General features: G+C 37.7%; 5 protein-coding genes across 5 annotated transcripts; 2 read left to right on the forward strand and 3 right to left on the reverse strand.

Annotated features, from left to right (window-relative positions):
• Positions 1-989: 989 nt before the first annotated feature.
• Positions 990-2,377, forward strand: GCK72_025991 (uncharacterized protein; the record flags this gene model as incomplete). The annotated part of the gene is made up of 5 exons (XM_053736599.1): positions 990-1,010; positions 1,199-1,619; positions 1,667-1,877; positions 1,924-2,021; positions 2,091-2,377. 5 exons carry the CDS (start codon positions 990-992, stop codon positions 2,375-2,377), a joined length of 1,038 nt encoding a protein of 345 aa, XP_053580165.1.
• Positions 2,378-6,072: 3,695 nt separating this feature from the next.
• GCK72_025992 (uncharacterized protein) lies at positions 6,073-9,914 on the reverse strand (the record flags this gene model as incomplete). Its single annotated transcript, XM_053736600.1, has 5 exons — positions 6,073-6,087; positions 6,138-7,313; positions 7,439-7,843; positions 8,922-9,134; positions 9,675-9,914. 5 exons carry the CDS (start codon positions 9,912-9,914, stop codon positions 6,073-6,075), a joined length of 2,049 nt encoding a protein of 682 aa, XP_053580166.1.
• Positions 9,915-12,929: 3,015 nt separating this feature from the next.
• Positions 12,930-14,154, reverse strand: GCK72_025993 (uncharacterized protein; the record flags this gene model as incomplete). The annotated part of the gene is made up of 5 exons (XM_053736601.1): positions 12,930-13,162; positions 13,233-13,327; positions 13,382-13,595; positions 13,641-14,061; positions 14,107-14,154. The coding sequence occupies 5 exons, from the start codon at positions 14,152-14,154 to the stop codon at positions 12,930-12,932; spliced, it is 1,011 nt and encodes a 336-aa protein (XP_053580167.1).
• A 6,532-nt stretch (positions 14,155-20,686) lies between these two features.
• On the forward strand, positions 20,687-23,189 carry GCK72_025994 (uncharacterized protein; the record flags this gene model as incomplete). Its single annotated transcript, XM_003092978.2, has 4 exons — positions 20,687-20,738; positions 21,204-21,664; positions 21,914-23,068; positions 23,115-23,189. 4 exons carry the CDS (start codon positions 20,687-20,689, stop codon positions 23,187-23,189), a joined length of 1,743 nt encoding a protein of 580 aa, XP_003093026.2.
• A 1,463-nt stretch (positions 23,190-24,652) lies between these two features.
• On the reverse strand, positions 24,653-26,840 carry GCK72_025995 (uncharacterized protein; the record flags this gene model as incomplete). Its single annotated transcript, XM_003092998.2, has 5 exons — positions 24,653-24,876; positions 24,931-25,022; positions 25,086-25,299; positions 25,346-25,760; positions 26,775-26,840. 5 exons carry the CDS (start codon positions 26,838-26,840, stop codon positions 24,653-24,655), a joined length of 1,011 nt encoding a protein of 336 aa, XP_003093046.2.
• Between the last annotated feature and the right edge of the window lie 1,092 nt (positions 26,841-27,932).

A 27,932-nucleotide genomic window follows, 5' to 3' on the forward strand; every position in this document is an offset into this window, starting at 1 on the left:
TGTATTATAGAAACAGCCAGCAACGTCCTACCTGTTAGTTTCATAACAAATTTTGAGTTTGGAAATGTCCTTGATGTTACCTGCTCTTAAGAGAAATTGCCTTTGAGGACTCACAACTTTCTTCAGAGCAATTTTTGAACCCTACTCCAAGTATATTTTTCTCTTGGGAATTTTTTTCTTACAATGTCATCATTAGTACTTTTCCACTAACTATAAAAGTTCAGACATTACATCAATTTTTTTTTGTTTCTATAGTTTCCATTCATCTGCATTCTTCTAAATCCGTTCGAAATTTAACATTGATATTGAATCTAAACATGATACCGTTCTCATCGCCCCTTTTCTCATCATATGTTCACTATATCGCATCTGTAAATTCAAAGGTTAGGTTATAAGTGCCTTTCGTTTACAGTATCCTAGACCATTTGTTTGTCACGTGAGCTACGATTCGGCAACACAAAAACATTCTACTGTCCTCTCACCTCTACTTAAACACTGTGATATTGCTATAATGAAGGTCAGACGGTCTAATAGAAAGGGAAGCCGTTAATCTTCTCTCAGCCTCTGGGAATGACTGGCTCAGTGGGGAACCTCCAGATGCTCAGAACAAATGAAACGGGTACTAGTAGTATATTTAATGGAAGAGATGACAGAAAGAAGAAGATAGGGGGGAGGATGATTAAAAATCTTTTTGATAGTATTTTATTTTTTGTGAACATAGTCAACAATGGTACGCGAGTAATGGTCGGTTACGTGGGAGAAATTGAAAATTAGGAAAGAACCAACATGAAGAGTTTTGAGTAATTAACTTGAGCTTTCTAACTTTTTATCAGCCTAAACATAAATTCATTTTTACTGAACTCTGTTTTCTACTGCTATGGATACTGTACCAGACAACACTTTTTTATATCGCATCTTTTTTTCACAACATTTCAAGAAAGTTTCAATTTTAGAAAGTTTTCACACATTCGAAGAAACAACGTTTTGAAATGCCCGTACCCGATGATAAAGTGAGTTTTGTTGAGAACCCTCTATAATTTCTCAGATTTCCTAATTAGTTTGAGTGGTATCTAGTGCCTTAAAGCGTGTAATTTTTGTGTTAAGAAACTTTTGACTAGTCGAGATTCAAAAAATTTTAACTAAAAAAAGTTTTAAACACAAATTTTGATACTTTTGAAAAAATAGGAAATGTTTTTAGATCAATGCTTTCTTGGCCAACGAACTCAATTACGTCCAGATCAAATATTTGGGAAAGGGCTGTTTCGGAAATGTGTCGGTTGTCCGAAGCAAGATAGAGAGGAATCCCAAGAACATAGTGATGAAACGAGTCTGTAAACTTGAGCCGGGGTATAAAGATGAAATTGAAATTCATGAAGATCTGAGCAAAGGAAAACACTCTCACATCATTGAAATGTATTCTGCCGAAATCCTCCCCAAACATGCCGTCATTATGATGGAATGCGCAGAAGACGGAAACCTGAGAGATCTCATCAGGTGTTGTTTGGATTTGAATACGATTCAACTGTATTTCAAGCAAATGGTTTTTGGATTACAATACATTCACAGCAAGGGATACTGTCACAGAGATATTAAGGCAGAAAATTTGCTGTTGTGCAATGGTAAGTTTTTTTTATATATAACTAACTTCAGTTTTGATAAACTTCAGGAGTTATCAAAATTGCGGACTTCGGACTAGCTTGCTCGTATAGGGATGCTAAGGGAATAAAAAAAGTATCCGGTGGAAATGGAACTCGAAAAACAGCTGCTCCAGAAAATTGGGTGGAAGAGAAAGTCGATGGACCCGCTCTTGATATTTGGTCGGTTGGGATTGTTCTAATCGACATGGTGACCGCTACCCCATGGGCAATTGCAAATCCGTGAGTTATTTCTAGCGTTTTTTAAGTTTAATTCCTTTTTATTCAGTTCGGAAGACCAAGCTTTCGCCAAATACTCTAAAAATCCAAAAAAATGGACATGCGACGCTTTCCAAGTTATTGAGGCGAAGGACAAAAAATTAATGAGTAAGTAATGTTGTGTTATTTTTAGTCCGGCATGAAACTAAGTATTTGGTATAACACAATTTTTTTCAGAACTTGTCCGGAGTATTCTGAAGTGTAATCCAGGTGAACGACCAACATTGGAGAAAATTATTCAAAATGAGTGGTGCCAAAAGGCTGATTGGGATGAGGAAAAGCAAGGTGATATGATTCAAGATGAAAACCAAGATGTTGCAAAAGTGCGTCTGCCAGTTGGATCCGCTCCAGTCAAAAAACGGACATACGAACAGAAATTCGAAGAAGAGCTCATGGCCTTGCCAGCCAAACGGGGAAGACGGCAGAAGAAAGTTTTTGAGTATTTTCACGATTTCATGTTTTAGATATTGCACTCAATTTTTCAATTTCATATTGTCCTCACTCTACTGATTGTCATTTTTTCCTATTTCAACCACTCTCATGATGCTTTTTTCCTTGTTGTTTTTTTCTATCCATAAGCTTTTTTCAATTAATGATTATTATGTCCACATTTTTCAAACCCCAATTATCTTCACAGCGTCACTACATTCATATTTCATAACGTATATCGTTTGTTGTGATTCCCTTGGATTCACAAGTAGTAATAGCCAGAAAGCAGTACTTAATTTGAAATAAAACATATGCGAAAATGTCCAGAATAACCATAACAGAGTAAAACTCCACATTTTGACCTACCAGGGGTTTCAAAGGTCCCGCCACTCCGTCGTCTCTTTTACGTCTGCGTCTCTCACATTCTCTGTGTCCTCTCTCCTTTTCTGTGTCTGCGTCTCTCTCAACGGTGCACATACTCCCTCGTCCTCGGCGGTCGATATTCGCATCAGTTCCGAATGTGGACTTATTCTAATTTTTCACCTTTTCTTATGAATTTCCCTGCATTTTCTTTATTTTATTTTTCCTAAATTAAGTTGTTATTAGTTCTTTAGTAATTTTAGTTCCGTTTTCTCTATTATTTCGTGAAGAAACACCAAAAATTCGGGAGAACTCGATAATTTTCTCACAGGTGGCCTGAAATTAGCTGATTTATGTTGAATAACCATGGATTCTAGCAAAGAATATCCATTTTATGTAATAATCAATTCATTAAGTCGCACTTAACCGTGTTTTCTTATGGGTTTTTCGCTTTTCTCACGTAAACTATACAAATAAATAAAATCAAACATTTAACGTAAAATTCTACGATTTTTAACTTTATCTTCATCCTTTACTCCTTCCGCACTTGCTTTCTTTCGTGCTGTGCGTTTCTTGCACCTCTTATTTCGCGTTAACCTAAAAGAGTGGTTTGATAAGACGGAACCCTTTGGTCTGCATAACAACCTCTAAAGAACCAGAAATTCTACAACTTAATAGTCGAGAAATCACAAAATTCCAAATTTCGCGAGAAAATTGCATCATTCTTAAGAAAAAAGTGAATTTCTCATCGGAACAACCACCGGTTATCAGAATTTCGATAATACCGAAACTTCAGCAAGAAACTAGCAATATTTATGTGTAAACCCCGCATTATAATTCGTAATCGATATCGCTTATGCGAGTAATGAACAGTAGAAATTTCAGAGTCGTTGAAAAATGTGGACACGTCTCTCTACGAGCCAAGAACTCGATGCTCTCGAAGTCGCTCCAGAGCTCACGCTCTATCAACTGGACTTTGTGCGGGACGATTCGATTCCTTAAACAACTAGAAGAAGAAGTGCAAACGAAGACTATCGAGGAAATTCTGAAAAAGAACGAGTTTGGAGGGAAGGTATCGCAAGATGGCTGAAATGAGACATTGAGTAAGAAAAATATCTAAATGAGAAGAAAATGTAATTATTTATTCTTCAGGCTGGGAAGGTCCACTCACGTTCAAGAATTTTTTGAATTTGTTCAGATTCAGAAACCGTTTCGAGTTCGTTCTGGGGTCCGTTTTCCAGGAATACTGGGGGCGATCGACAGTGAAAGGAGATCGACAGTGAAAGAAGTGCAATCCAGCAATAACTCAGTAATACGATCCGGAAAAATATCACTGGAACAGCGAAACGCCTCGAGAAAGAGGTCGGGTCGTGTCGAGCATTGGATGCGTGGATGGCATATTTGGAAGCGAAATCGAAAGTGAACGTTTTTGAAGGTTTCGCGTACTGGACTACTGAACAGAAACGGATTACCAAACATCCTATAGAAAACTGGAGTACGAGATGTTCAAACTGAATCGTCTGGAAGATGAAGTGAAAACACTTTACATTTTGTTTGTTTTGTGAAAACTGTGGAAGGAGCTGCATTGATGAGGGGAAATGCAAAAACAGGAAACAAATAATATGAATTTCTCTCCCCCGGTAAATTTATCTCCCTTCTTGTACAATCCATTAATCGATTATAAGTTTGATCCCTCTCTCTCTCCCACCCCCATGTATTATATTGCTCACTCACCCGCCTCTCCCATTTTAACGGTCTGTCACTTTAATTTAATTTATCCTTCTCGAAATTCTTCCACCACCACTTTCACAGTTCGGTTTTATAATCCTTCCCCCAATCCTATCTTGCCATTATGATTCTCAATTTTTTATTTTTTATTTTTTGTTCCCCCCACCCCTACCTGGTCTGTCGCCTCGTGAGGGGCTTGATCACGTCTCTAGTGTATAGTACTGATTTTTTTTTAGTCAATAAATTAAATTAAATTAAATAAGACGAAACCTCTCTTCCTCATCATTACATTCTCTTGCTCAGAAATCCATTCTTACTTTCCAACTATTCATTTATCCCAAATCATCTTTCCCAACTTGCAATGTGAATTTTTTCCATATAAAGATACAATCTTCTTCAACTTGTTTCGAAAATTACGACTACCTCTTAAATTTTCCTTTTAGCTGCTTTTTATCCATAATCTGAGAAGTTATGATTTTTCATAATTGTTGACGGTATTTTGTTTCAATTTCACAATATCAATATTCTCTTTATCCCGTGCACCGTGTTCTATGTTATTCAATTGATATCGTTTTAATATTGACTTCTTATAATTTCTATAGGTTTTTTTGCTCAAAACTTAAATAAAGTTAGAACAAAAGTGTTGTCAAAAACACAAGCTTCGCCGTTGTCAGGGATGTTACCGACTAGGACACCAAGCCGCTTGGGAGAGTAAGCATATCTACATAATGAGGTTTCGGTGTGTGTCAGGAATGTGCACTATAGTTGCAAAGACACCCTTAGCAGAGTTGCGCGGAAGTGATTTTTTCTAAAACGGAAGTCGGAAGTCGGAAGTAAAATTTCTAAAACGGAAGTCGGAAGTCGGAAGTCGGAAGTAAAATTTCTAATCCGGAAGTCGGAAGTAGGAAGCCGGAAGTAAAATTTTGAAAACGGAAGTCGGAAGCCGGAAGTCGGAAATGAAAAAACGCCCGGAAGTCGGAAGTTGGAAGTCGGAAGTAGATTTTTTTGCAAAGATTCAAAAACTCCTAGAAAAAGTTCATAAAATTCGCGAAAATCAGTGAAAAATTAGTTTTTGGCTGAAGAAAAGCCTATTTTCTGTCCTTTCAGACAATTTTTCCTTGTATTTCTGCGAAATTTACTTTTCCTAAATTCCACCGATATGGAATGACGAAAGTCGGAAGTAAACATCCGAAAACGGAAGTCGGAAGTCGGAAGTCGGAAGTAAAATTTTCAAAACGGAAGTCGGAAGCCGGAAGTCGAAAGTGAAAAACAGCCCGAAAGTCGGAAGTCGGAAATCGGAAGTCGGAATTCCGCGCAACTCTGACCCTTAGTATCTGATTTGTGGAGATTTATTGGTTTTTGATGTCAACAAGCGGACAAAAATGCATCTGACTTCACATACTAACTTCCAGTTTGAATACCCCAGTAAATTTGTACAAGAAAGTAATTTTTTTACTTTTCGAGACTCTTAAGTACAAGAAAACCCAAATTCATGTGGAATATAGTAAAAATGCGAATAGATACACAGGGAAAGTTAGAAGAACACAATGGCCAATTTGAATCCAAAAATCTGAGAAGTAGTTTGAGAATGATAAAATTGACGACTTCTGAGGGAAGATGGTTTACAAACAGGCGAGTTCCTTCAGAAAGATGCTGTCTGAAATATTGTATGGCTAATCACAAATTCAGATATTTTTCAGAACTCACCTTGACCACATCTTGATCGTTCTTGGCTGCAGTTTCTTCTTGTTTTCTCAACACAGCTTGAACCATGACCGCTGATGCGAACATCGCACTGATATCAGTTTCAAAATTTAGACCATTTCTCTTCTGGTACTGTAGCCAGTCGTCATCCGGTTCTTCAGAAATGCTGCCAATCTCGTAATTGTCCTCGAACTTCATCAATGGGCCAGTTGGACAACAAAGGTTTACATGGTAAAGCTTCTCGTCTTCGACTTTGACCATGTCTCCGATCTTCTTCAGAAAGACGTCGGATTTGGAAGCATTGAAATCAATCTCCTTGTTGCTAGTAATCAATCTCTCTAACTTCTTCCACCAAGATCCACCGATGCAGTAGAGGTACTCAATAAGAGAAAATACATCTGCATCCGGTTTGATGTTGTAGGTGTGGGTGTATGACGCAACGATCTTCTCCTCTATTCCTTCTCTGAGCATTCTATCATACCATCCTCGGAGATGTGTTTGACTTATCAGTCTTTGAGTTTTTGGGCAGCCATTAAACATATATTTCTTTTTATTTGACTCTGGAGCTTGCGAGTAGATTTGAACGTCTTCATATCCAATGTTCCTTATGAAGTCGAAGTATGCCAAAAGAACGGATCGATACAGCTGACCTCTTTCTGTCGTATCCTTAATAAACATCACCGAGTCCAAGTATCCAATGTAAACTTTCTTTCCCATCTTGTATTCTTGCACTTGGAGAGAAAAAATGTTGATTGGGCAATTTCGCACTTTGATATACACAGTAAAGATTCTATCTTTATATTCGATTACTGGAACTGCTTTCCCGCTGGTCTTATATAGCTTCTTCACATTTTCTCCAAATTCTTCTTGAATCTTCTCGGAGTACACCTCTCGAATAATCACCTCTCTGCTCGATTTCTTCCGTGTGTTCACAACTTTTTCCATGTATTTCGACAGAAACGTTGGTGGAAGATCAATTGCCGCAAATTTACCAGTGAGTATCTCCGACTTTTGACATTCACACTCTGTTGTCGATTTCCCTTCATTGAACTTAAGCTCCCTGCACTTGTAGTGATAGTACATGCTGCATCCCGTGCAGCAAGTGATGGGCTCCTTCGCATAAAATAGACCGCAGCAGATGTTGTGGTTTTTGAAGATTGCAGTCAACGAATTTTTGATCTGAAATAAGAAAAAGTGAAATTTTTTTACTTTGAAAATAAAACTTTCAAATTTTCATGAAATCTAATAGTGGGATTGTTTAAAAGTTTAGAAGAATCCCCAAAAGCAAAAATATCAAAAGTTACCTCGGAATACACTGGCTCATCATTTTTCGGCTCGAACTTCTTCCCGATTTCATTGAAAATCTTCATTTCGTCATTTGCATTCGTCCGAACGGAAAGTTCGAGTCGTTTGAAAAAATTTTTAGGAGCATTGTTATTTTTGAAGCTGTCCCAGTCTTTACGTGCTTGAAGGAAGGAGATGACGTCATTAGATAACTTGTTTTCAGACTTTTTGTCATCTGCAGCCGTGTCAATGTCTTCTGTCGCATTGTTATAGATTTCGTGACCAGTTTCAGATATGGTGATTTCACTGATAAGCTTCAAATATTCTTCAGTGCTCTCCTTGTGTCCCACAGATTCTTGGAATTGCACCGGCTCTTCAATGCTACTGACCTTTCGCGTTCTTCCTTCTTCATGACTCACAAACGTCTGAAAACTTGGTTTATATGGAAAGTGTTTTATCGTTTGACAGTTTTTTCATGTTGGTTCAGTCATAAGTCGGACACTTCAAAGAAAACACTTTTACATACTGTAAGGACCATAATTCTAACAACTTTAGCGAGTTTTTAATGTATCCTACAGACCTAATGTAGAGTTATATTTTTATAGTTTTCAACTTCTTTGTACGGACACTCTCTAGAGGGTTATGGTCATTTTAAGAGGACGGCTCAAAAGACACTCTATTTTGCACTGAAATGGGACGAGGAAGAAATTACTTTGTCGATATGTAACTTGCTAGGGAGTGCTCGTATAAAACAGTGGCAACTACAAAAATGATGCTCCACTTTTTTTCTGTATGGTTTATTCCTAATTCTTTGTGGGAGAACCACTTTCAAGGTCATTTTCAACTGAAAATCCCCCTACTGCACAATATTGTATGTATTGGTATTAGTATGGACCATCATTAGACTGTGCATTCATTATCTTTCCTTTTTTGTCTGCCCGTGCGGGAGTATCAGACCTAATTAGGTAGATGAGCGCATTCCTCTCTCCCCTTTCAAGCGGAGGTTCGATTCCTCAATATTCACTCATTAATCGCAGTGATGGCGCGAGATAAAGTGAATGCTCAATTTGAGACACGCGAAGCTTATGCAGTTTTTAATAACATTTTTGTCAGAATTTCAGTAATTTTCGAGCCGGAAGTTACAGTAAATACTTTGTCGATGCGTAGCTTGATAGGGAGTGCCCGTGCAAAAAAGTTTTCAACTACAAAACTAAAGTTGCACCTTTTATCTTCACAATCCAAAAAATTTTACTTGATGTGATATCATGATCACCTTTCAAAGATAGACATTTTCAAATGAAAACGATCAAAGTTGATAGATTTATGGCCATTACTGTAGTATTTCACTCTAACCTCAATTTTTCTGAACACTGGTTTGTTTTATGGACTTTTGATGTTTAGCTAAAAGAATACCAGTTGGGTTTGTTTGTAATTTTAAAAAAAATACGGACTCAAAAACTTTAGCGAATAGTATTCCCGTTTATAAAAATCTATGAAACATACCTCTTCAGGAAAATTTGAAACTATTCCCAATGTAGTTTCATCTGTGTTGTGGTTGATCATTTGTGCACTGTTGTCTCCTGCAGTAGTACCCACGCCATGACATCTCTCTTTCTTCTCGGATGGCTCTCCAGGTGACTGGTCAACCGACACCATATCTTCATAGCTTACTGGTTTTTTCTTCAAATTCAGAGGCTTTTTCACGAAATAGCGTCTCTGAAAGAATATTTTTTTATACTTGAAGACAACTACAGCACCGGACAAAAAGGTATCAATTTTGACTGTTTTCAGTGGAAAATGACCAACTGTGACTGGGTATTTCGGTTTCACCTGATTGTCCGATAAACTCAAGTTTATATGGGTTGGACATAGAAAAAATAGTACATTATGTTTGTAGTTGACCATTTTTTTCGTAGGGACATAACCAAAAAAATTACAGCTCATCAAAGTATTTTTTCCCTGAAATCGTCTAATTTCAATGCAAACGAGCAAAATTTTGTAAATTTTCACTTTAACAACCTATAACTTCCAAGATATATAGTGTTCCTACAAAAAAATGGTCAACTACAAAAAATTTGTGCTATTTTTGCTCTGTCGAACATATATAAACGTGAGTTTGTCGGACAATCAGGTGACACCGAAATACGTTTGCAAAGTTGGTCATTTTCCACTGAAAACAACCAAAATTGATACCTTTCCGGTACTGTAGCATAGAATTTACACAAAACTTAAAGTTTTCAAAATAATGAACCTCACCTTTGAAATGGGCGTGTTCAACAATGGAGTGTTGTCAAATTCCCGTACATTCACACTTCTAGATGTTTTGTTTTCTTCAATGCGGTTTCCCGTTTCTTCAGCAGAAGACAAAGACCATTCTTCTGCACGCCTCTGCCTTGCGAGATTTTCATAACGCACATTCAACACTCTGTTTAGAGGACTCGTTCTTGGATCCCTTATTGGTCCATTCAAAAAACGTTCACCGGCTTTCGATGACATTATCCTGCAGGAGTATTCAACTTCTGAAAAATGATGAGTTCGAAAAAGTAACCAATTACCGTAATACCCTTAATAGAGGTGTTCAGCAAAGCATACCTAACTCGGCATATCTTTTTTCTCAATGGAGATATTAAAAAGTTTTCAACAGACAAAATTTGGTTGAATACATATAAAGTGTTTCTTCAGTTGGAATTATTTTGATAGCTCTCAAAACAGTTGAGATATTGTGCACCAAATTCTAGCCATATCTTTTAAAGCTTTTACGGTACATTGACATGGTCCGTTCCACTGCCAAGATATCAACTAATAAGACTGTAACACTCACGCGCAGCTCTCGATATTGCAAAGGTCATAGCTCGGTTCATCTCGGCAGAAACCCACATCAGGCGCGCAGCAGTCCAGCAGCAGGCAAGCGTAGAGTGCGTGCCTGATGCGGTTGTGCTGCGGTACTGTAGCGTACGTGTTGCGGAAAGGTTGCTCCTGTGCTGCTCTGGCGCTGCTAAAATTAGGCCGCTGCCTCCTTTGCTATAGTTTCTTGCACCGAAGACAGCGTATTATTAAAATAAAATTTTATTTAAAACCTTAAATACAATTACATATATATATAAATCTGAACATAGTACAATTCACGAAAATGTATACATATGTGAAAAATAGTACAATTTATGAATTAATTTTCGATGATGTTGCATTCAGCTTGCTTTGAAATCCTCGTCGTTTCCTATCGTTCAAATGTCTGAAAAAAATACGTAAGACTTATTTAGAGTATTGAGAAAATCTCACCTTCATGTTTTCCTGAAATCCTATTTGGCTTGACTGGCGGTGATGTTGTCTTTTTTGTAGTTGAGGGCTGAAATATGATTTTTTGTTTCTTACACACACGTATTTTTCTTCCATTAAACGGGTAAAACTATTTTCATGAAAAAAAACATTGGTATGAAAAACAGGAAAATAGGAGAAAAGTGAATAAAAACATAAGTTTTCGGAATTGAGAAAAAATGGAGCGTACTTGCTGAATGTTGCCTAGGTGCTGCTGGAGAGCAGCGGATCTGCTGCTGCAGTGTTGCGGATATGCTGCCGCATCCTAGTTGCTGCACACGTGCTGCCGACGCATTTCAGAAAACAAAACGAGTGTAAATGATGCAGTCCTGATGCTGCAGTGTTGCGCGCCTGGTGCTCAGCGGGTAAATGTTGCGTGCCTGATGCGGGGTTCTGCCGAGATACGCTGCTGCTGAGCAGCCGGAGTGATGTCTTGTTTTGCCTCCCGCCGCTTATTTCCAGCCTTATTTTGATTCACAACTTTGGCAGACGGTTTCCACTCTCTTCTCTTTGGTATCGGAAGAGACTTTATACATCGCATTATCTGGTTTCTTCGAAGGACACGGTTCCTCTCTTGTGTGCGTTCATCGGGCTTCTGATTTTGGTGGTGAAACCTTGAAACAATCTGAAATTAGGAAGTGACAATCAGATAGACGTAATACCCAAACTTACTTTTACTTGTTCTTTCAATCCTTCTTGCGCTGGTGTAATAGTCCCTATTTTCCGTACGTGAAAACGTTGCATTTCCTGAAAACGATGATAATTTCAACTTGAAGAAAAAAAAGGGAGATTGAGAAAAATAGTTGACAGCGGTTATGTTTCGGTTGTCACTACGGTGACTTATTGGCACACAAATGAGTGTGTATGGATATCACTCGTTATTACCAGATTCTTTCTCACCAATTCTTATTACATCCAACAAATAGTGAAAACTATTCTGGACAATCTATTCGCTAATTTGAAGATTATTAACTACGATGATTCTAATCAGATTCAAGAAAAATAACAGAAAAAATAAAATTCCATATGTATACCAAAAAAGTTGGCTTCATGACAAGGGAGTTCTCGCCCTCCGACAGATGTTTTCTTAACGCACCGCTTTTTGGAATGTTTTGTTTTGTCTTTCCCTCTTTCTTCTGAGTACTGTACCTTCTTTGATTCAAGCCGACAGCAAGAATGGTCTCGTGAGGGACTTAATCTTAGCCTCTTGCCCTTTAAATTGATAATGTTTTAGCAAGAATAAATAATCAACTTTAAAAAGAAGTCTGAAGTTAATGACACATGATTAGAAACATGTACTTAATTTTCGAAAAAAAAAGAAATTTTCCTGGAAATATATTATCAAACTTTATACCGTAAAACCTCTAATAGAGATGCCCCAGTAGCAAGAGTTTGGGGCACAATATTTCAACTGCCTCGAGAGTTATCAAATGTTTTCCAACTGAAAAAATATATTTTTAAGTATTCAGCTATAATTTGTCTGTTGGCAACTTTTTGATATCTCCTTTGAGAAAAATAGAAATAGCGTTAAATAGGCTTTGCCGGGGGCACCTCCAATAGAGGCTTCACGGTGAGTCGTGTTTGGACAGAGCCTCAAGCTTAAGTAATATACCATTTATTGGAAAAAAGGAATTATAAGTAACAAAAAATATTACACGAAAAGAAAAAGAAAAGGAGGAGTAGAAGGAGCTAGTGATTCGAGGGTCACATCCATATCATTCATGGAGGGCGAGAGAAAATGCAAAGAGAGGAGGGTGCTCGCTTTCCACACAGGAGACGATGTGAATAATGTGGTGATTCACAGTTTTTACGACGTAAATTTGATGAGAATGATCTGGAAAGCAAGCAAAAGATTTGGTACAGTAGAGGACGGAATGAAAGGAAAAGGACTAGATGATTTGGAAGGGAGTCTTAATCAGTAATTAGAGAAAAGTTAAGAAATGGATTTGGATAGAACATGTAATAATTTTGAGCAAAAATATTGTTTTAAAAGAAATGACAACGGAATCAGAACGATATAGAAAGAAAATGATGGGTAACATAAGAAGTTGGAGCTAATTGATGAACATGAAGCGAATTAGAATAATTTTGAAATTGTGGAGTCCCGCAAAGCATATTGGTGCATGGATATCAGATAGAAAAGCAGGGAAGAAATAATTCGAAAATTTTGGAGGGACAAATTATACAAACTGAACCCTACTGACAACATTTGCACTTCTGCTTCAAAGTTTTGACTCGCTTCTCTGGCATAGCTAGAACTTGTGCTTGAAAAGTTTCCTCGTACGTTCGTTTCCTTCCAGCAGAGGTACCAGCAGCAGTATCCATCTGGTTTCTCGGGCGCTCAAAGTTTTTGAACCAATTATTCTGTTGAATTTGTGCAATAGTCGAGCGTTTTGCCGCATCAATATGGAGAATCTTACGCACGAGGCCTGAAAATAAGGAATGTAAATAACATATCAAAATATTTAAGAAAATGAGAGAAAATGTAACAAAACTAACCCATAATTCTTGAGTCTTTTCTATTGATAATGCGAAACTCCTTATTGGTCCATTTTGGATTTTTCTCGTATCTTGCGAATTCTCCGTCCTCCAATCTACAAAACGAAGTTCTAGTAATATAACTTCAAAAACTATCTGAAAAAGCTTACGCGTTTGCTTGCGACCATGGAATATCCCCACCGATCATTTCCACGAGAACAACTCCTGTTGACCAAACGTCAAGAGCGGGTCCGTTTACATCGTCTTCTCCAAAGTTTTCGGGCGCCCAGGTGTGGGCTGTCCCATATCCGCTTTCAACATCAAAAGTGCCGTGTTGGTTCCGATAGCGGCAAGCCACTCCAAAATCACAGATTTTAAGAGTTCCTAGAAAAAAGAAAAAGTAATAATAACCGAAAAAGAAAAACCAACCCCACGAAATCAACAAATTTTCAGATTTGATATCACGGTGGCAGTACCCGCGACCGTGAATGTAATGGAGACCGGAAATCAATTGGGTGAAGAATCCATGAATCGTCTTCAATGTCCAGTTAGAATCAACATGACTCAGAAGAGTATTTTGATTGGCATACTCCATAAAAATCGCTGCATAGTCATCGACGTATTCACAGGACAGCAGAGCAATGACATTTGGATGCATTCCTCCGTTAAGATCCTCGTGAATTTCAATTTCGTCCTTATATTCGTTGCTGGTAGTGGAGACGCGTTTCATCACAATCTCCTTTGCTTTCTTGTCATCGTTTTTTTGGACAACAGACACGGCTCCAAAACCGCCGGCACACAAATATTGGATCTGACGATATCCAAGTTGCTCGGCCAAATCAGCATTAATCTGAAAAACTCCAGGAGTATAATCAAATGAATTGAGGTGATTTACCTTAGTTTGTTGATCAGCATTCTTAAGGTTAGTTTCAGAAGCAGACATCTCAAAATGAGTTTAAGCAAGTAGAAATTGTCTGTAACAAAGCAATGATTGTTATATAACACGACGATAAAAACAAATAAAATTGTGAAAGAGATGACAACATTTTTGTACAAACTCCTTGGAGGCGTTATGGGTCATAGCAGTAATCATCGTAAAACCCCGTAATAGAGGCGCACCCACTAGCAAGAATTTGGAGCATCGTTTCTCGGAAATCGTCAAAGATAGAAAAAAGTTTTCAACTGTAAAACTAGTCTATGAATATTAAGCTATATTTTCTCAGTTAGCAAATTTTTCATATCTCCTTCGGGGACCGAGACATACCGCTGCAAACAGGCCTCGCTGGGTGCGCCTTTGTTACAAGTTTTACGGAAAACTTCTGAGTCAGCATATTCGAGAGAACAGAAGGAACTGAAACAAAGGTTGAAATTATAACTGATGTATGAGTGTTCATTCTAAAAAAAACGTATCATACCGGGATATAATCTGAAAATTTGTCAGGTTACAACAGAGACAGGACCCCCGTAAAACCTGGAATAGAGGCACACCTAGCGGTACCAGTTTGCAGCAATATAACTTGGTTCGCAAAGGAAATATCAAAAAGCTGAAAACTGACAAAATATAGCTTAGAATTCATAAAATATTTCTTCAACTGAAAATATTTGCATATCTTTGAAGAAAACCAAGATAAAATGCACCGAACTCTTGTTAGCGGGTGTCCCTATTTTACAGGTTTTACGGTAAACAATTTTTTTTCTGGTTCTGTTCTATAATAATGATTAAAGAACGGTATCCAAAAGAGAAGAGAACTCTTGCTAATAAACATCATAAGCATATGTATCGTTATAATCCAATCAATACATAAACAGAAAGTGGCAGGAAGGCGTAAGAAAACACACCGAGTCGCTTCCGACACAGTCCCGCTAGAAAGAGTGTGTGCAAGTGCGAGAGAGCGTATCTGTTTCATGTGTGCATCGAGATGCCGGTATGGGGAGTGACTTTGTCATCCTTGGACCGTTTTTTCTAATGATATTAGGCTTCATGAATAAATGTGATTCATTTTGAAGAATGGATATTCGAATATGTCGTTTAAGTGTGTTTAACTAGTAAATAAGCAATTGGATTTCAAATTATACTGTTTTCAATTTCTTTCTTTTTGATATCATCTTTTTTTTCGCCGAATTCATGAAATCCTACATTACTCCAATTAGGAAAATTACTCTCCACTTTATTTTTAAATGAGTTGAATCCACAAGTCATACTGTTGTCTTCTATTCTCAAATATCTCTTTTCACATTTTCTGATATCAGCCTTAAGAACTACCGTACTTATATTTCTCTTTTTTCCATCTCCTTCTCCATTCTCTTAATTATGTTTTGTAAGCGCTACTAGTTTGGGGTACGGTGAGGGTATAAATATATGAAGTCTGGTGAGATCAGAGATGCACACAACAATTTCTATATTACGCATTGCGTCATCATCAATTGGATGACTCCTTCTGATGAACCAAGTCAATGTAAGAGAGAGGACACACTGGGGAGAAGAAAGATACGGAGGAGGGGGGCATAATGTGTTCCTATTTTATATTAGAAAGATATATGTTAAAAATTGAAAAGTACATTCAATCAGATGTATAAATAAATGAAATCATAAGCAAACAATTTTTGTTAAACATGTTCTCTAAGGTTACTTCAGTTTTAACCGATTCATATTTTCGGTTGTCTTTGAGACCCCCCGAACAATCACCTCCATTTCTTATTTGCTCCGACTATCTGTTAGATGCTCCAACCGAATTAAAATTGCATATATCAAAAAAGTTGGCTTCATGCCAAGAGAGTTCTCGCCCGCCAACTTGTGAATTGACAGATGTTTTCTTAGCGATTGGCCTTGGAATGTTTTCATTTTGTCTTTTCCTTATTCTTCTGAGTACAGTACCCCTTTGACGCAAGCCGACAGAAAGAAGTCTACGGTTAGGGACCCTCCTGCGAAATCGGTAACCTTATTAACAATAGGAAAAATTTTATTATTTAACTGGTTTTCATCACTTAGAATCGTTGCTGACAATGAGATGGGCGGCTATGAAGTTGCCCGGAAATCTATTATTTAGCCTTATGTTTGGACAAACCATCAAGCTTAAGTATTCTACCATTTATTGGAAAGAAAAGAATTATAAGTAAAAAAGTACTACAGGAAAAGAAAAAGAATTGGAGGAAACAAAGGAGCTTGATTTTTTGGGGACAATGATTTGGATAGCAAACAAAAAATTTGGTACTCCAGAGGAAGGAATGAAAGGGAAGGAAAGGAACTAGATGATTTGGAAGTGTCTGTTATATTTTTTTGTGATATAATTTTGTGTGGGGACATTGTTTCGAAGAGACGACAACGGAATCAAAGCTATATGGAAAAAAAGGATGTTGAACTGAAAAAGTTGGAGGTATTGGTTGGGAATGGAACAAAGATATAAAAAATCGGATATGCTGTAAACTTATCTACCACTAACGAACCTTTCCAAACCACTGTCTCTTATGGGACACCCATTTTGAAATCATTGAATCACCTTTACAGTAGACCCCTGCTTATATCGGTTTTCTATTTGTTTATAACATTTAGATGAGGTCACGCTGTTGCTCGTTCTACCTCTATTTGTTGAATCTTTCGAAATCTATCAGATGGGTAGCATATGCCCTGTATAATGTTTCTCTCCAAGTTTTCTTCTCACCTCCTAACGAGCTCGTCTTCCTCCGAAAGTGACCGTCGGGCTATTATGACCGCTACTGTCTCTTTCTTTTTACTCTCTCAACCATCTTTAATTGTTACACTTCTCTCCTATCACAATTGTCTCTCTCTCTCTTTCTAACAACAGCGCCCATTTGAACGAGTAGCCATAGAACCACCGTCATGCTCGTTCTCTTCTTATACCACTTGTTCTTTAACACATGTTTTATTTTTGCCCAATTTCATCCCGAAACATTCTAAAATCAATTTTTGTAGAAAGAAGCCAGGAGTCATTTACTGAAGCCCCCCAGCTGACCATCTTCAAAGAAAAATAGTTTGGATAGCATAGATCTCCAACAAAAAAAGTAAGTACAGTTTTTTCTTCCTGAAAATGCCATTAATCATAACTTAAAAACTTTCTCATGGAGAATCCCCCGTTAAGAATATGAAAAAAGAAAACGCTCACTGTCTCTCGTTCTTTGCCGCACGCCGCCTTTTGATGATCACACTTGTAAGAATTTGACTCACGATATGACCTATCCTGTGAAACTTAGAAAAGAGAGCCGAAATCAAGAGTTTTGCGATTATCAGATTTTTTCAAATAGTTAGCCTAGACGGAAACACTTGAGGGCATAATTTCTCTGATATGCTGCAAGAGAGAGGCGATCCTCGCACTTTCTTATTGACAGCCTCACAATAGCTCATAATTTTTGTAGTTGACCATTTATTTGTAGAGTCATCCTATCTTTGTAGAACGTTTTTGTTATTCGATATTTTCCACCTTATATTTTGTTGTATTTTTTTGTAAGATACAGGATCGGACAAAAAGGTATCAACTTTGGCTGTTTTTAGTGGAAAATGACCAACTTTGAGAGTTTGCCATAGTAATTCTGATTGTCACACCAAGAAAACTTTTAATGGATCATACAGATCAAAAGTAGAACTTCATTTTTGTAGTTGACAACTTTTTTTTATGGACACTCCCTAGCAAGTTACATATTGACAAAGTAATTTCTCCCTCAAATCGACCAATTTCAGTGCAAATTTGTGCGATTTTTGAGCTGTCGTATTAAAATGACCATAACTCTCTAGGGAGTGTCAGTACAAAAAAGTTGTCAACTACAAAAATGGAGCTCTACGTTCAATCTATACGATTCATTAAGAATATTATTGGTGTGACATTCAGAATTACTACGGCACACTCTCAAAGTTGATCATTTTCCACTGAAAACAGCCAAAGTTGATACCTTTTTGTCCGGTACTATAAAACGTTATAATCCTCGAATTTTACTGATACTTGCTCTGAATCTAGCAGACCACCATTTAAGCCACTCTATAGCCTGACTTCCATTCATTAGGATATTTTAATGAGAAAGTTAGGCGAGTTGACAACTTGTCGCTCCCGGAAATAAACATTTTTCCCTTTTTCATGGCCATTTTCCCAAAAAATTTGGTAACGGTTCCCAGGTACTCCAAAGGTACAACCAATTGCGCAACGATTTCATTTGTGACCTTCTCTATTTCCAATTCGAATTCATTCAAAGTGCATGTTCGTCCCCCCCTCCTCTTGCTGATGTCTGCTGTCTTGAACTGGTGTCGTAATGAACAAACTCATTCGCATTTTTGGCGATCTTTTTCAATAGTTATGCCTCTCTGTTTGATGTAACAAGAATTGTTGAGAACGAAGTTGTCAATTATGAATGATATCCATAAAATCCCACTTGTGTGCCGTTAAGGCACCGTACAGACAGCCAGATTATGAACGCTGTCTACCATTTCTTTCAATCTTCCCCTCCCTCCAAAAAAACTGAGTGGTCAAAAGATAGGACGTTTTTTCCCGTTGTCCTTTCTACCGTTTTTATCGAGCAAATATAGATGCATTTTCCAACCATTTCGTTTTTCCGTCTACCGTAAAAAACAATTGATGTGTATGCATCTTCTCTGTCCCTACTATTTTTTTATCTCTCTGAGAAACTGTTCAAAATAAATTTAATATTTCCCCACTTTTTCCGATATGTTCTTGCTTTTCTTTTTCAGTTCTTTCTTTAGATTCTTTTGTATTCCCGTTTTGTATTTTCTCTTTACAGTACCTCCTAATAAGAGTGTAATTTTGCTATTATAGTTGGAAATTCTCTGGTTTTCTTTGACAGTGAAAATTTGGTCACTCGTGATTCCTTCTCCTGTTCTCACTTTTCTCAATATGTTTATATGAATGTTTCTGTCATCTTTCGCGACAAGATCTCGTGACCCTATGCTCAATGCACAGTTGAGTCGCCTGTAGGTCCGTGGTCGTAAAAGTTCTTTTTGACAGCGGGAGGCACGTGAAAAAAGGATATGGAGGATAGGTGGAGGCAGACTTATCGAAAAGGGGAAGAAGATACAAGAGGCGAAAAAGAAGAGACTGTATATTCATAAGAGAGCAGGGAGCAAATTAAAGTTGTCCTCTAGAAGAGGTTCACAACTCGTAGTTGTCAGTAGTTTGCACACAGCCCAATAACTAAATTTCAGTTTTTGTACATTGTTGCTAATAATCATGTCTGGTAGTACTACCTTTTTTAACAACTCATGACATTGGTTCGAGAAAACGTTCTGTTACCGGAGTGTATGGAGTAACTTGGATGACTAGAAAGGCAACTTCTGTTTTTTCTTTTGCTTAACAATCAGTTGAAGCATGTTATAACATGCGCAAGCAGCGTATTCAGTAGTGCATTACTGAACCGCATCACTGAAAATTTATTGGTTACTAATTTCTCCTTATCTGATTCCTCTTTAGTCTTACATAACTCATACAGTACCGCTTAAAAGGTTATCAACTTTGGTTGTATTCAGCGGAATTACCAACTTCAATTTTTCGTGTATTTCGTTGTCACCTGATTGCCCAATATAATAAATTTTGTATGGACTGAACAGAGCAAAAACAGCACATTATTTTTGTAGTTGACCATTTTCTGTAGGGAAGCTATCCTGAAAATTAAAGTGTGTCAAAGTGAAAATCTACAACGTTTCAATAATACGCACTGAAATTAGTTGGTTTTAGGTAGAAATGCCTTTGATTACCAGTTACGTTCATGGTAGTATCCTTATATTGAGTTTATCGGACAATCAGATGACACACCAACCATTTCTTTTTACTTTCTCTTCTCTATGACTCAAAACTCGGTTAGTGAATTCCAAAATATTCCGTTTGGTTACATCCGAGACATTTTTCCCAATTCTATTCTCGCTTTGCCATTTTTCATTTTACGTCTACCGATGATTTTACGAAAAATCTGACTGATCTCTTTCAAGCACTTTCTCAAACACAAAACGTTGTAAAATACTACTCTCATTAATTAAGAGAGCCAAATTTTGCCATTGCCCTTTTTTGGATGGTGCCCTCATACTTTGATTGATGCATGTTCCGTTTTTCCACCCACTATTTCCTCTCATTTTAGAAGAAGAAATGCAAATTGAGTCTGAGATTTTTACTTCTTTTCCTTTCTTCCTTTTTTCTGGTGGTCCCAGGATTCGACTTTTTTGGTCTCAACCTTCTTGAAACTGTCATTTGAAAAATAGTGTTCTCACTACATAAACAACATTTAATAATTTTTCAGCTCAAAAATCTTGCACACATCCAGATTACCAAATCTCTCTGTGAAAGATAAACCGAAAACTGCAGTGAGGTGAGTTTGGAATTTGAAAAAAAATTATTGTATAGTAAAACGTTATTTTGCAACCTGAATAACTCAATCTTCAGAAAACTCGGACCCACTGCAACCTTCCAAAACTCTCCAACAGTCAGTCACTCCAGGAGAAAAATCTGCCAGCTGCCACAATACACATGCAACGTTCAATGGAAAAAAGAGAACAAGAAGATAATGCTAGGGGAAACGGTAAGTTGATGGGACAACCTAAAAAACAAAAATTTATGAAGATACAATACTGGTCATAAAGAATGAGATACGTGTAGTTTCTAGTTAAAAGGTCGAGTTTGTAAATGTACCACGACTTCTATGATTGTCTCACAATGTCAATTGTTTGCGATAAATCAAAATTAGAACTACACTAGTTGACAAATTTTTTGTACGAGTACTACCTAATTAGTAACCATTCATCAAACTGCTCAAAAATCAGTATGTTTAGTATTGAAAACTTGCAACAATGAACTTTAACGCTTGATAACTCATTGGTGTGAGCCTATACAAAAAAGTTGCTAACTACAAAAACGAAGTTTTATTTTCGATCTATAGAGTACATAACAAATTTTCATGATGAGACAATCAGTGAGGCAGTGACATCAAATCATTTTTTACCAATATAATAAAGGCTAGAAAATTCTAAATACCTAAAACGTTCAGGTGAACAAGAAACTTCGAGAGCAACGAATGGTCCTCAGATTAGCCAACAGGAACAGCCAAGCAGAAAACGGACCTACCACACTTCGGAGCCATCAACATCATCTGCTCCTCAAGCAATAAATGTGAGAGCAACAAGAAATAGATCCAGCACACCACCAAATTTCGAAAACCTCCATCTAAAAATTGTTTCTCGGATTGGCGAGCTAATGGAGGAGCTGTCTCGGACAGCTGAGAATCACGCTCAGGCTATCGAAGCACGCTCAAGATTCCACCAGAGGCGCTCAGACAAGGATGGCGCTCATGTTCTCGAGAAATTGGAGAAGGCTTTGAAAAAAGCCGAGGTTGATCTCGAGAAAATGAAGGAGGTTTTGAAAGAAGTCAAAGCGCAGACAGATGCTCACGAATTGATGAGAGTTCTGTTCGATGGAATGAAAAGCAGAAGAGGAGAAATCTTTTCTAAGGTTAGTATATACTCCTGTTTTTATATTTTTTTAAACTGCATTGTTAGATCCGGGTCAGATAATTGGAATGGTTACTTTAGGAGAATCACATAGTTGAATTCACGTATAGCGTTAAGCTATATGTCATAAGAAAATGGAATAATTTATGTTCAAATTGAACTGTAATCTCAGAACAGTCAAATCTTAGAATCGTATTTATAATAGTAGTCATACTATTTGATTCTCTAATTCAACCTTATTCGTTTTCAGGCCACGAAAGATTGTGAAGCCATCTTCAAGGCAGGAGGACTTTGCTGCGGTAAATTTTTCGATTGTGTCCAGATTGAAAATTGCCTGACATGTGGAGATCAATTCCATTCGGTCTGTCGAGAGATTGGAAGAAGAAGCCGTGGTAGAGCAGATCGATGTGAATGCAGAGTTCCACAAACCGTTCCCACAAAGTTTCGGTCGACTGATATCCCTCAGGATCGATGTGCGAAAGTTATCGAGAACAGATTCAAAAAATGGGTGAAAACTGATAAGAAAGTCAGTATTCGTGTGCTCACCGCAGACGATATGAAGGCGGAACTTGGTGAGAAGCTCGAAGAATTTTTTGCGGCAATGGGAAAGCAACTTCCCGTGCTGAAGATGAGGAACCGGATGATTTTGGTGTTCCTCGAAGAAGATGGAGAGGAAATACTCTTTTTCGCGATGCTCGCAAACGAGTACAAGGAACGAAAAGCCGAGCTGATTACGTTTCGTTACCTTGAGACCGTCAGCTACATTAATGATGGAGAGTTACGTAGAAATGTGTACGACTCTATCATTTTTGGATACATGGCTTTCGCCGCCTCAATTGGGTATAAGAAAATCCATTTCTGGGCCTGCCCACCAGACCCGGACGATTCTTACTTGTTCCGGGGACGTCCCGCATATCAGACGGTTCTCGATAAAAAGAAGCTCATCGAGTGGTACACAAGACTTTTGGAACTTGGGAAGACAAGAGGAGTAATAAGCAATTACTCACAAAAATACAATGGACCGAAGCCCGACGAAGTGTTCGAATTGATAGAGCACTTAATAAGCGATGGAGGATTTTGGAATAAAGAGATCGGAAAGTTGTTCGAAGAAAAATATGGCTGTAACGAAACCAGCCACCAACAAGTGCAAAAGGACTTGAGGAGATTGATTGGAAAAAAAGACCATCCAATTTTTTATATCACGCTTGCCCCAAGTGAAGAAATTGAAGCTGAGGAGGAAAACGACTTGCCTCCTATTTCAAGTAAAATCGCAAAAACTGGTGATGTATGGCGTGAGTTTTTGGATGATCATGGATTGGATTTCACATACAGGGAAACAGCCATTAATGCAACACTCGTCATCCTCTGGGCACTTATAAGAGAGCTGTGCGAAACTGGCCAAATGGTACCAGTCTTAAATATTAGTCTAGGTTCAATGTTAAAACTTTCAGGAAACCCCTCAAACAGCTCCATCCGTGCCACGGTTGGAATCCGATTCCGCACCATCAACGTCGTCTTCTCGCTAAACTGTTGTGCTCTTCCACTCTTCTCTACTCTACAATAGGTACGTTTTATCATTTTAAAGAGAGTGAGAACATTGTCCAATTATCAGCAAATTTCTGTTTCAGAAGCATCACGATTTCTCCTCATCCGCTTCAATCTCCCGTGTCCGTCCTTCTAGTGTTCAATAGTCAGACTTCGTTTCCTTCATCTTAGGTAAAAATCCATTTATATTATCGTAAATTTTTGAAACTATTCTTTCATTCCAGGCATTCCTCTTCTTCACTTCCCTCGTTGTCCAAAGAATTCTGTCTCTGTCTTTCTTCAACAGATGGCAACAATCAATCGTGATCGAACTTTCTTCCAATCTTCTGTTCATCTAATCTTCTGTCCATCCAACCATCCATCCAATCAGTTTTTCTTCCGTATTTTTTGAATCAGGTCTCACGAGATTCCTGTTTCCAGTCTTCCGTTCAATTCTCATCCCATGTTTCGATGTACAACTGTCTGTTATTGACAATTGCTCTACTTTAATATATTTTTGACTCCAACATTTTCTCCCTAGTAAGCAAATATATCAATCTCGTCGTGTTTCCTGATACGGTGATCCAATTATAAGCCTTCCTCCTGTTCCTAACCTCCCCGTCCAATCTTTATCACCCACACACTCAAAATCCCGGTTCTCTTCATTGTTTGTCCCTCTTGACACTTAAGAATTTCTAATCACAACCGAATACTGTACATATACTGTCTTTTTTTATCCCGATTCCTAAATTTCATTCCCCGCCAATTCACGCCATTCTACTCTTTATTCATCATCTAAATTACGTGTTTCTATTTTCATCAATTTTTTTTAATTCTTCATGCCTTATGAATACATATCTACTGTAGCCAATCATATAAATTTCTTCTTACCATAAGTTTTGTTAACCCTATAAAAATCATCACAATATCGAGAACATATGTTAAATCTTACCAGAAGTTGCTCATAAGACAAACCGTGAAGCTATGTTACGCAGTGAGTGAGATTTTCAAGATGAAGAAAGGAAGGGAGTCCTGAGGAGAATAGCCGAGGAGAGAGAAGACGTTGTCGGGTATGAAATGTCTCACATTGAGCGAGCAATAAAATCCTTGACTTTCTAAGTCTAATCAGTTGTAAGCAAGTGAAATTTAGGTTTTATGAAGAGATAAAGGGTTTTTGAAACATCAACCGAAAAATTTAGGAAACACAATTGAACAGGAATTGAGGCAACTACAAAAATTGGAGAAACTAGAAATTAACACATAAATTGAATGTCAAAAACAGAATTATCAATGAACAGGAATATATACAAAACGTTAAGATAAAATGTAACATGCATAGTTGGGATTGGTTTTCAAATAAAAGTAGAGTTACCGGAGCAGAACTTTGATGAAAAAATATGGATCAACAATCGACACAAATTGAACAGAGTCATTCAAAAAATGATATGATGTGACTTTGATCAATCTAACGGCAACACTTGCATGCAGCATTTTGAGCGTTTCTCGGTTTCTTCGCTGTTGCCACCGCCTCCTCTTCAAATTGTTCTTCATACGTTTTTCTTTTCGGGGTTTGGAGAGCTTTATGGTTCGGCCATTTATCAACGAAGTTGCAGTACCAATCATCGTTTTGAATCTGCTCCACTGTCCAACGTTTTGAGACGTCCACTTGAAGCATGTTTTTCACAAGAGCTGGAATAATTTTTGAAAAAAAACCAAAACTAGAAATGGAAAGGCACAACTCACTCAAAATTCTTTCATCTTCTTCCTTTATTGTATCAAATTCCTCACTTTTCCAGTCCGGTTGGGTACAGTATCCGTTGAAGAGCACGTTCTTTCTAAACGTATATCAATGACAATATAGAATATTGAAAAGAATTTGTGTAATTGAGAAAACGTACCGGATTGCTTGCTCCCATGGAATTTGATTACAAATCATGTCCACCAACACGATCCCCATCGACCATACATCGAGCGGTGGCCCATCGACGAGACCTCCTTTGAAGTTTTCTGGTGCACCAGTCATCCGTGTTCCGTATCCACCTGGCACTTTGAACGGACCGTTCTCGTCTTGGTATCTGCACGCCAATCCGAAATCGCAAATTTTCAATTTTCCTGAATATGAATGAATCTCACAACAAACTGTGATAAAAAAGCTTACCGTGTGAAATAAGAAGATTCTGAGGCTTGATATCTCGGTGACAATATCCGTGTTTGTGGATAAACTGAATGCCTGTCACCATATTCTTGAAAAACTTATGAACTTTTTTCATATCCATTATTTTGGTAATGTGGGAGCTCAAATCATTTTGGTCTGCATACTCCATCATGATAACTCCATAATCCTTAGTTTCATACGACGCGAGCATTCTGATGATGTTTGCGTGTTTTCCGACGCTCAACGCTCGATGAATGTCGCACTCATTCTGATAACATCCTTGCTTCAACCACATTCTTTTCATAACAATTGACTGTCCACCTCTTGCTTTACTTTTCACTAGCGATACTTCTCCTAAAGTTCCACATCCGAGAAATTCAAGGTGTTTGAAGCCTAGCTGGTCAGCTACTTTCGAGTTCTGAAATTTGAAAACCTACAAAAAACGGTGAGAGAACGTAACATTTTGCAGATTCAGTGCTGAAATAGTTTGAGAGTGTACAAACATTTCCTAGCAAGTACATATTGATAATCAGTAAAAAACATATTGACAAGCAGTAAAATTGAAATGGCTGTAAATTACTATAGAGTGCCCGTACAAGACCTATGTCAACTACAAAAATGGAGCTCTATATTTGATCTGTATGAATTATATAAAAATCATTCTATTGACGGGTACTGTATTAGTAGTAGATAAACTCGGCGAACTAAGAAATTGTTACTCAGTATTTGTGACTTTCAACTCTATTTATTCAGTTCCATTCTCTGAAATTGTAGTTAACAGACTCATTTGCTTTATTAGTTTGGGTTCACTTTTTCCCGGCTCAGATTATTCTCCTCCTCTCAATTTTTCAGTATGTTTTTATGAATGCTCCAACGATCTTTCGCGGACCTTTGCTCAATTCACAGTTAAAGCGCCTGTCGGCCCACGGTTGTAAAGCTTCGTTTTGATCGCGGGAGGCTCATGAAAAAGGGATACAACGGAACAGGGGGAGGGCATAGCAAACCGAGCCAAACTTATGGGAGAGGGGAGTTGATGGAAGGGGTAAAGGGGGGAGAAAATGAAAATTGTTCTCTAGAAGGGATTCACAACACATAGCTGTAACAGAAATTCTGATCCCCGTCACAACCGTTATCAGCGGTACTTTTATCAGTGAGAAATTTGGTAGATGCGTCATAATCAGAATAGGGCACGGCGGAAAGGCGGCTCGTTGAGGTCTCTCCAGGCAATAAGATAACTCTTTGGGTGAATTCGACAGTCTCCTTTGCAATTTTCTTATCTTTTTGCAATTATACCTTGGCACACTCTCACAAGTTGTCAAAGTTGGTGATTTTCAACTAAAGTTACCGAAAACGAATAAAGTTAGGGGAAGTACTCTATTTTACTAAACACGAAATAAATTCATTTCTCACTCATGAGTTCTGTTCTACTTACCTCTGTTTCCTTTGTTGGCCTGGTAGTATCTAATGAGACTTTTGGGATTGACTTGACGGAAATCATCTGAAATAAGTTGTTTTCGAGAATGAAAAGTATTTCGGATAGGAATTGGACAGAGATTCACAATATCATTGCTAGCGAAGGATGTTACGTTTAAAATTGGCTTGTGGGAACCAAATATCAAAGGTTCCTAGTACATTGTTCAGAGCATCTGGAGATTGCCCACTGAGTCAGCCGTTTCCCAGGAGGAGAGAACATTAATGACTTTCCTTTCTTCAGTTCTTATAGCAATATTACAGTACTTACAGTACCGCTCAAAAGATTATTAGGAATTGTTTTTTTTTCAGTTGAAAAGGTCCAACTTTGATAGTCTGTCATGGTAATAATGATTGTCCAATCAAGTAGATTTATTATGGATCGTACAGATCATAATTAGAGCTCTATTTTTGTAGTTGACAACTTTTTTGTACAAGTACTCTCTAGCAAGTTACATATCGACAAAGTAATTTCTCCCTAAAATCGACTATTTTCGGTGAAAAATAGAGAGATTTTTAAGCTGTCGTCTTAAAATGATCATAACTCTCTAGTGAGTGTCCGTACAAAAAAGTTGTCAACTACAAAAATGAAGCTCTACTTTTGATGTGTACGATCCACTAAAAATTTACTTTGTGGGTCAATCAGGAATACCGTAACACACTCTCAAAGTTGAAATTTGCATCCAAATCAAATGGAATGAAACAAAATTATTTTATCTTGAGAACAGGTAACATCAATGAAATTTCGAAATTTCAAAACTGCTATGAAACTGACAAGAAGGATGTTGCTAACTGTTTCTATTCAAAAAGACCCCCGAAGAAAGAATGAGTCACGGTTTTTCCCTACACTCTCTTCTAAGTATTAAAACACTATATCTGTCTTTCTCTCCTCTTGCTCAATCCCGTTATTGCTATTCAACGCAATCGTTTAGTTAACTTATTGCTGTTCAACGCAATCGTATGAGCGGCGACGTGCGCATCCAAAACCATGTGACCCCGCCAGACGACCCAACAGGTGTAACACTTGGTAGTAAAACTAACAAGATGGTATGAAGGGGTTATAGAAATATATGTTAATAATAATATCTTTGAATCTAAACAGTTGAAGTAATAGAATTTA

The sequence above is a fragment of the Caenorhabditis remanei genome, chromosome X (genome assembly GCF_010183535.1).
Source record: "Caenorhabditis remanei strain PX506 chromosome X, whole genome shotgun sequence".
NCBI classification, from domain to species: domain Eukaryota; kingdom Metazoa; phylum Nematoda; class Chromadorea; order Rhabditida; family Rhabditidae; genus Caenorhabditis; species Caenorhabditis remanei.